The sequence below is a fragment of the Eurytemora carolleeae genome, unplaced genomic scaffold (assembly GCF_000591075.1).
Source record: "Eurytemora carolleeae unplaced genomic scaffold, Eaff_2.0 scaffold554, whole genome shotgun sequence".
Taxonomy (NCBI): domain Eukaryota; kingdom Metazoa; phylum Arthropoda; class Copepoda; order Calanoida; family Temoridae; genus Eurytemora; species Eurytemora carolleeae.
In genome coordinates, this window is record NW_019396483.1 from 195,799 (window position 1) to 205,269 (window position 9,471).

The 9,471-nt window shown below is 34.7% G+C and overlaps 3 protein-coding genes across 3 annotated transcripts in view; all 3 read right to left on the bottom strand.

Annotated features, from left to right (window-relative positions):
• The window catches only part of LOC111704108 (POC1 centriolar protein homolog A-like), a 10,351-nt gene extending 4,633 nt beyond the window's left edge, over nucleotides 1–5,718 (bottom strand). Inside the window, exons 1-6 of the mRNA XM_023476244.1 lie at nucleotides 5,619–5,718; nucleotides 5,390–5,449; nucleotides 5,119–5,171; nucleotides 3,933–4,000; nucleotides 2,673–2,793; nucleotides 406–505 (exon numbers count right to left, since the gene is read on the bottom strand). Coding sequence (XP_023332012.1) covers nucleotides 406–505; nucleotides 2,673–2,793; nucleotides 3,933–4,000; nucleotides 5,119–5,171; nucleotides 5,390–5,449; nucleotides 5,619–5,702 — 486 coding nt within the window. The 5' untranslated portion in view covers nucleotides 5,703–5,718. The remainder of the gene's footprint in view (nucleotides 1–405; nucleotides 506–2,672; nucleotides 2,794–3,932; nucleotides 4,001–5,118; nucleotides 5,172–5,389; nucleotides 5,450–5,618) is intronic.
• On the bottom strand, nucleotides 5,709–8,627 carry LOC111704112 (60S ribosomal protein L27a). The gene is made up of 4 exons (XM_023476247.1): nucleotides 8,485–8,627; nucleotides 7,755–7,895; nucleotides 6,110–6,176; nucleotides 5,709–5,875 (listed from the first exon to the last, which is right to left on the bottom strand). The coding sequence occupies exons 1-4, from the start codon at nucleotides 8,607–8,609 to the stop codon at nucleotides 5,756–5,758; spliced, it is 453 nt and encodes a 150-aa protein (XP_023332015.1). The 5' UTR covers nucleotides 8,610–8,627; the 3' UTR covers nucleotides 5,709–5,755.
• Nucleotides 8,618–9,181, bottom strand: LOC111704110 (nucleolar protein 16; the record flags this gene model as incomplete). The annotated part of the gene is given in 1 exon segment (XM_023476245.1): nucleotides 8,618–9,181. A coding segment is annotated over 1 exon segment (467 nt), but the record flags the coding sequence as incomplete, so codon positions are not given.
• Between the last annotated feature and the right edge of the window lie 290 nt (nucleotides 9,182–9,471).

The window sequence follows — 9,471 nt, forward strand, 5'->3', positions numbered from 1 at the left end:
AAAAATTGGAAGATTTGAACCAAAAATGAAGGCGGGGCCCCCCCCCCCTACATCAAATGTGCCAACTCCACCATCCCCTTTCTCAAGTTTTTAAATTCTTTGATAAGAAATAGACACTCGAGGCGGAATATAGTTTACTTTTTTAACATATTTTTTACTATTGCTACGTTAGAACACTTGTTTATACAACTGTCTATGTTAAGCAGGTTTTGCATCCAAAATTTTATATTGCGGGGAAAGTGTCAAAATTATGAAGAAGTGCACCCGGGCATTATTTATATCATGCCCCGACACTTATCAACGTCACGAAGTAGGGTTGAGAATGGGGCAGTTGTGCTGTATCATGATAAAGTGGAAATGCCAGGGGAGGGGGGGGGGAGATGTGCTTGATAAATAAATGAATTCCTTATCGTCTGAACATGAAACTACAAGTTTCCCGTCTGGGCTCCAGCGTGCACAGCGCACCCAGTTCGTGTGTTCGGCCAAGCTTTGCGTGAATCGTGTCCTAAACATTGCAAATCTTTATTCTGTATCAATAAATGCTAAAAACTTGACTTCTAGGGTAAGATCAAGGTAGGAGCAAACGTTGGTTTAACATTTTTTAATCCATTTAATAAAGTGTTCCTAGATTTGGAAGCAGAAAATTATGATTAAAAATCTGAATAGAAATCTAGTTTTACAATTTAACTTCCAATGGTTACAGAGATTACTACAAAGAAGTAATATCTGCCTTTGAGGAAGTATACATTTAGACAGTATACACATAATTTTACTGTCACATAAAAACATAATTTCCTTGAAACTGGCATCTTTCAACGTTAACGCTAAATATTAAGAGGTGGGTTTTCTAGGAATTCCTGAAGATGTTAAAAATAAAGGGTGTACTTTCCAAGTTAATGCTAAGATATTGAGAGTTGAACTTTCAAAGTTAATGCTAAGATATTGAGAGTTGAACTTTCAAAGTTAATGCTAAGATATTAAGAGTGGAATTTTCTAAAGGAATTCTAAAAGAAGATGTTAAAAATATACGAGGGTTTACGTAGTTATGGGAATACATAACAGAATTGACTGTTAGTTTTATATATATAATTTGCTTGTCTGTTAGTTTGTTACCGATAAACGTCAAAAACGGCTGAACTGATCGGGCCCTTAATTTTTTGATAGACCTCACATGATCCCAATGAAAATAATGTCATAAAATGCGTGAAATTTTTTTAATTGACAATCAATCCAATAATGTTAGTGTTCCTAGATTTGGAAACAGAAAATTATGATTAAAAATCTGAATAGAAATCTAGTTTTACAATTTAACTTCCAATGGTTACAGAGATTACTATAAAGAAGTAATATCTGCCTTTGAGGAAGTATAATTAACAAATGTTTCTTTTATTTAACAGTGGACATAATCCATGTATTCAAGTTTCATTTTCACTCAGAGTTTCTACTAAACAAGCAAAGAAATGCCGACAGTTTTAAAATACATTTTATGAATTTTTACGAATTTTTTTCGGTAAATAAATTTTTTCCATTGATAATTTGAATTAATAATTGTTTTTTTAAATGATTATTTTTGTTTCTAAGATTCTTAAGCACTAGGGACCTAAGCATGGTTCCAAAATTACATATACAATTATATCCGACGTAATGGAAGAGAACTTTGGATTTAATTTACCAATTTAATTTACATGTTCATCCTTCAAGAATTAGGATGCTTTTTTAAATCATTACCCTCTCTGCAAAATCTTTTTTTTTCTTTTCTTAGGTATGGTTAGCGCGGAGCGAGAAAAATTTGCTTAATTGATAAAAATAAATAAATGTTTAGTAAAAAACAAGCCTTCAGTAATTCAAACAATTTCAAATTTTTTAGGGCATCAACATTTCTCCCCTTTCCCTTGGTGGACGTGGAGGGAGGGTATATCTTGCAATGTAAACCACTGTCAAGAATATCCACAAACACATTATATTTTTCATTTAGTGGAACCTCAATCAGAACATTTTGGATTCGAGGACGGTTAATTCCGGAATTCTTTCAGACAAGGATCCTGGATCATGTTAAGAAAAACATTTTGCTCCCAATAATTGTTTTTATTTCGACTTTCATGAAGTACACGTTTAAATATAGCTTTAAAGATTATAAGTTTCCATAATATGTATTTAAAATGAGAACATAAACGTTTCTTTTGAGGTCTGACGCATTTAAACCCTGGTAGAAACGAGGCCTAAATTTTGGTAGTATAAACTGGACCAAGATCATTAATTTAAAGGGAGTGTTCGCAAAAATTGTCTAATTGAATTCGAAATAGGTCCCTACTAATTTTACTTTAATCTATTACATATGTAAGGAGAAAAGTGTTAAAAACGACTCGTATACCGGAGAACAAATTCTCGGAGTTGCATTATTCCACTCAGATCAAAACAAATTCAATTTAATTTAAAAATAAAAGCATTCAGATATTACAACCTGTAAATTAAGGATTGATTCGAAGCATTCGTAAAAAATAATTTTTATAAAATTTTAAAAATTCAATATAAGATGTAATTTAACGACGATTAATGACCGCTAGGTCTCTTCCAAGCGAAAGCCCTAAAATACAAAGCAGAGACACTATGGATTGCTATCCTGTCAAAAATTTCCTACTACTAGGAGCCCCCGAAAAAAAACTTTTACTAACCTATGAACCGTCCAAATTTTGACAGATTTATCATCCGAAGCTGTCACAAGACGAAGGTTTTCAGGAGAGAATTCAACGCTGCGCACTGCACCCAGATGTGCTTTAAACTCCGTACTTTCTCCTGAAAATATGATTTTATTTGACGGATAATTTTGTAGACTTTCGGAGGAAAAGAGAGAGTTGTGGGCAGTGCTTAGGATCCGGATCCGGATCCGCTGGATCCGCATTATTTTGGCTCTCTGGATCCGGATCCGGATCCGGAAAAAAATGCGGAAACCACGGATCCGGATCCAAGCACAATTTTATTTTTCAAAATGTGCAGAACACCGTTAATTTTCCTTAAAAATATCCTATTTTGAATTGTTTAACAGATTTTAAAAATATTCTCAAGGTCTCAGGTTTCTATCTTGCTCAAATCTTAACTCAGACCTCCACCGTGCACCCCTCCCCCACCCCCTTTAATAACTAGAGAGGGAGGGGGGGGGAGAAGTCTCCCTTTTCCCCATTGCAACTAAGCAAATTTAGTCTTTACAAATTAAGGTGTAAGGATGTGTAAGAGTGAGGGGGAAAAGGGAGGGGGCGCACAGATGCTAAGGAACATCTTGTGTTCCCAGTATAAAGAGACTGTTTTCTGCCCTGTAGATATTCAAATCAGACCTAAGGAGTTGCCTGAAGGCAGATATTCCAAACGCAGAGGTTCTACTAAAAGCTAATATGAATTAGACCTGTTTTTTTTCATCCAATAAAGTAAAAAAAAATCATTATCATTTTGTGCAAACTAGTAGAAAAATAGTGTAAAAAAATGTTAAAATGTTTAATATTTTTTTTAGGTATGAAAAGATATTTGAACTAAAATAAAATTTTTCTTGATCAATGACCTGGATCCGGATCCATTTTTTTGAAAAGCGGATCCAGGATCCGGCATCAAAATTAAATGGATCCTAAGCACTGGTTGAGGGGTTAGCATTGAGATAAGAATATCTCTTAGAAAGATAAAGCTTAGAAGATATAAAGTAAGGAAATAAGTTAAATATGACCCTAGAACAAAAATAATGCCTTTAACTCCAAAATCTAGTCACAGGAAAAGCCAGGGAATACGGTAAAAATAACATTTTTTAATGTCGTTCTTTGAATAGTTTTTCAAATAAAGCCATTTACGGTACAGTACAGTACGATGACAAGACCGAGACGGTATGAATTCAGTAGAATATTCTCACTCCCTAACTTGGTGAAAATTCCTCACAAAAAGAACATTTCTACCTTTGAGATTAGGAACCCAGAGACGGACTGACCGATCTCGACTACCCGACGCCATGAGATGACCAGACCTAAATCAAAATTTAATTTTAAAACAAATAAGATTTATTATCATAAAATCAGTTACGGTTTCATATGAAAAAAGGCGATCTGTTATTTCATGAGAACCTCAATTAAAAAATGTTGTCAGGGTTGGGAAAAAGACCGGGTTTTTTTTCAAAAAAAACCAGCCCAGTAGGTTTTATTGGGCTTTCTATTGAGGTGTTATGGGTTTTTTAATTTGAAAGTAGCTGAAACCTACTAAAATTCATTCTAATTCATTATAATAAGACTATTTAAGCAATAGGTGAACTTCATAGTTATGAAGAATAATAATATTGTTGTGATAATAGGCTATAATCATAATAAATACTCTTCAAATAAAATCTCCCTTCTTCATAGGATGCCTTTGTAGGGGAATAATGCAATTTTTTTTTAGTTCTTTGACTTGCAGATTACTTCTATTTTCTCAGTTGGATACATATTTCTGATTGGGGGTGGGGCTACTCAGATAAAATTGTAAATATCTATATGCTCAAGAAGGAAGACCACCGTTAAATACAGAAAAACTTCAGACGACTCGCACATAGGAATGATAAAAGGAATTTTATATTCTTATTATATTGCAACATATTTTGAAAACTCATGAGAAAAAAATAAATGTGTCAGTTTTAGTAATGTAACTCCCTAAAAATCAATATAGTTGATAGTAGCCTTAATTTACGAAGAGTTTGTCATTCTAAGAGTAAAAAAGGCAATAATTAGAAAAACCCAAAAAGCCCATTTATAGGTGGGTTTTTTAAAAGGGGAGTTTTTTTTGAGTAGGTTTTTTTGGCTGGGGTTTTTTATAACAACCTTAAAACCTTTTTCTAATCAATATTGAGGAAAATGTTGTCGGCTTCCTTCAGTATAAAGTAATAAGTGTTAAATTCCTTTAATTCCTTCGTTATCCTTTAGTATAAATGCAATTATCGTTCTCCTTTTCAACGAGCTTAATAAACGTGGGGGATGACATAATAATTCTTTATTAACAATTTACAAAGTAAAAGATATTTTCCTCCCTCCCACTCCTCGCCTTATTAAACATAAGGTAAAATAATAACAAATCCTCAAATACAAAATTAGTTATTTCGTTATTAGTTGATTTTACCTGGAGAAATTTACGTCCAAAACTGCATCTGTGTGCGCCGAAAACCGGTAAGCCTAAAATAAGTATTTAAAAATAAAACTTCAGGCCAGTGCTTAGGACCCAGATTCCGGGTTCAAAAAATCAATCAAAAACTTAAACTCTCCAAACCCAAATATTAATAAAAATTCTTTAGGGTGTTCAGACGGAGGGGGAGGGAATTCAGGAGAGGGGGGGGGAATTAAGGAGGGACGGGGGGGTGTTCAAGATGAGGGGGGAGGATGTTAGTTCTCACCTTTTTGTCGGAGTTCCAGTTCCAGAGCATAACAGACCCATCGGAGGAGCTGGAAGCAACCTTTGGAATAAATAATGTATTTTTAACATTCATTTTAACTGTTTATACGTATAAGTGTATTTTGAGAGGATAATTGTAAATAAGATTTTTCGATTTTAAAACGCAACTTTCAGCGCCGGGGGGGGGGTTAAAAACCCAATGCTTGATTTCTAAAATGATATTTTCACACCTGTTTCTGAGACGGATTGAAGTGAAGGGCTGTGATTGCATCCTTATGTCCCTTAAAATTATGAACTAATTCCGGGTCCCGCATTTTCACTCTGAAATAAGACAAGGTTTAGGTTCCAGGTTTCAACTCCAGGTTGTTTACTGAGCAGTGAGAACACAAGCTCCTCCAACAGCCTTGATCTTCTCTTCGGCAACACGGGAGAAGAAACGAGCCTTGACGATGACGGGCTGCTTGGGCAGAACTCCTTTGCCCAAAACCTACACAAAAATAATATTTAAAGAAAACAAAAACTTTACTAAATTCAGACGGATACGAATACAAATTTGTGTGTGTTTGTTAATTATTTCAAGAAAATTTTCATTCATAAAACTGGAGTTTCATAGTATTGAATAACTGTTGTTTGCAGAAAAAATCCTTCAATATTGAGACGAATACATATCCACTATTTTTGAGTTTATTTTAAGGACTAATAATTTAAAATCCGGAAATACCTTGAAATATCCGGCCCTGGAACAATCAATAACTGGTGCCTTGTCCTTCACGTCAGCATACTTGGTCCTAAATTATATAAACACTGAGGTTTAAATCAATGTCAAGTATATTATTTGTATACAGGGTTACCCACAACCAAAAACACTTTTCATAAACTTCCAATATATTAAAATTGTATTGTGAAAGTTTGCTTTGTTTTCATTCTTAATAGAAAACTCAAGGTTAAGGTTTTGTTAGCTTTATTTTGCATTTTTTCCGTCAGGATCCAAATTTGGAATAAAGTAAGGTTCAGAAAAAAATTTGATAACTTTTTCCTTCTACGTTTGACCAAATTTTGACACGCTTCACCAAATGTTGACACGCTTTATAAAATTTTGACACGCTTTATCAAATGTTGACACGATTTATCAAATTTTGACACGCTTTATCAAATTTTGACACGAAACGAACGAACGAACCAAGTTATAACAGATTCCTATCAACAAAACAGACAACTGTACGGAATATTATAAAAACATATATGGTTCCTTTAAACACTGGGCTTTCTTTGCCAAATCCTTTAGTACTTCTGAAATTAAAGACAAATTGAATTCAGTCAGTAATAAAAAGTTTCAGAGAGGCCTTATAGCCTCATTCTTTGCGGGTAACCCTTCACAAAAAATTCTAATTTTCAAGATGCATCTATTTTTAAACTTTTACTTTTACTACCAAATCGATTTTGTTCCCCAAATTTAACCTTTTATCAAATTTGAGGTAAAGAAAATATTCTCTCATGGATTGAAAGCTATTTATTTGAAACTATGATATAAAAAATGAATTTATCTTAACAATAGAAATGCTGTGTAGGACACAAGTCTATTTTTACTGTTTGAATGAAATAAGCTTGAATGGAAAATTAATGTCAGCAAAATGAATTTTAAAATAATGAACATTTTATACTCTAAATTCGGACTTAACAGTTTTCTAATTCCCAAATATTTACAGTTCCCGTGTTCTGGGTCCATTCCTTTACTTTTAAACGCATTCCCCTCGAAGTATATAGGTTTGGCGCGTAGCGTAAAAAATCGTCTTTCGCTGAATAATGATGTTTATGGTAAAAAGTATGAAAACCTTTTTTTTGTCAAAGTTAACTTTTCCAAAATGTTTCCCCCCCCCCCGCAATATACCAGCCTCACCCCGCTTCCATATTCATACATCTTTCTAGCCTCGTAAGATGGTCTCAGAGAGGGAGTAAGAAATAAAATGTTACACGCAATGGATGTAACTTCACGAGACGACCGTATTGAAGTCTGCATCTATTTGAGCTACTTTAATATCCAATTTCAAATCGAAAAGCATCAGTCCCGTCATGGATATATGTAAACATACATTTCACTAGGGCGTATTTGGACCGCTCAGAAGCTTATTTTAGATAAGTGGGTAAAAACCAGCCTTACAGTATAGGAAAAAAATTAACCATCGTTAGAACACTCGCATTTATCTGTCAGGATAAGAATTTGATTTCGTGTAAGAAAATCAAATGTATAAAATAAACAATTCTAAAAACATTTACTTTATCTTAACAAAGTCAAATTTAGACCCTGAAAGAAAATATAGGCAAAACAAACAAAAACTAACCAACAGGAGACACATCAATACTCTTACCTGGTCTGTTCTGAGACGAGGGACCAGAGTTTGTCGAGGTTGATGGCAGGGCAGTAGTTGTTGGAGATGTTGGGATGGACGTGGAAGTTCCTCATACCAACCTTACCGAAGTATCCGGGATGGTACTTGTCGAAGTTGATCCTAGACGGATAATGTTAAGTGTTAGAGAGGGAGGGGGTGCAAAGCCACCTTGAGCCCCACAAAATCGCCTCCCGAACCTCCGTGAATCATATTGATATTTTTCGAATAAAAACTTTGGAAGTAAAAAGCCAAATATCTTAAATTAGAGATAAGAATGTTGAAAGTAGACAGAATTGCCGAGTCCTGGAGACGTAGCGCGAGGCACAAAACTGGTTTTGAGTTTTTATTAAGAAAAGCCCCAAAGGTTATTTCGCAAGCTTTTAGTGGCTCTGCACCCCCTCCCACGTGTAGAAGAACTACTAGGAAGTAGACATTAAACTCGCGTTTGAGGTTTTTGATCACTGGCGTTTTATCGAGTTATTAATTATATCCAATTAACATTCGATAAATGTTATAAATAGTCTCTGAGCCAAAATCCATCATACAACATTGTTTAATATATTTTCTTGTGGATTTTTTGGAGGCAGAACAGGTGAAATAAGACGCACTAACACCACGCCACAAACGGCAGAAACACCGTGAAACACCGACCTCTAAAAATAACCTACCCTTTACCTAACATTGACCTCAAAAATAACCTCCATAATACCTGTGATGATGCTGACCACCAGCATTTCCGCGACCTCCGGGATGCTTGCGGTGCTTTCCAATCCTTCCGTGACCGTGGGAAACATGTCCACGGAGCTTCCTGGTCTTTTTCTTGCAGGTCGACATTATTTCCCCTGAAAATAAGATCTTATACAATTTTTCAACAATACTGAAATTATCAAAAAAGCATTCACAACGTTGAACTTAGGGCGACAATATTTAATTCCAGATTTACGTGTCCATCTCTAAGTCTTCTGTAATCGCAGGACTTGATTCTATGAGTCCTCGTTCTTTGCAATAAACCGCATAATGATCAGGTATACTCATAAACTTGCGGATTTTGTGTTCTATCTGTTTCGGGGTTTCCTGGAAGTGATTTTTGGGATCCCGTGCCATTGCTTTAAAGTCTAGTTTATGTTTGTCCATCATGGAGGAAATATATTTCACTTGCTCGCTGCTGAATCTGAATGTGGCAGGTTTTTTAATCGCTGCTTGAGCTTCGAGCTTAGCAATCGTTGGTTTACAGTCAAGGGTCTCGGCGACTGTCTCTTCAGTGTTCGTAACGATAAATTTGTTTTTTGAAGGTTTGATCTTAGTGACGACATTGTTAGCGTCAATAGCAACACCCAGGGTTTCCATGTTTTGCTTCACGGACTTCCTGTTGTCCCAGGACTCACGGAGAACTGGACATCCAACCTAATACCAAATAAATTCCATTAAAATTATGATAAAAAAATACGTATTTCAAGTTCTCGAGACAACAATGCGGCGAAACAGAGAACATGAATGGAATGTTCCGGTTTTACAAGAACTTTTAAATACAAGAATGAATAATTTATATGTTGAAGGATTCGATGATTACGTAATAACTGAAATGATATATATGTTATGTAGGGAGTAAAAATCAATGTTTTCTATTTGTGCATAATTTTGCATATTTTTTCTCTTTTCTTTTGGAAACCTGTATTTTCAAAAAAAAAATTTATTT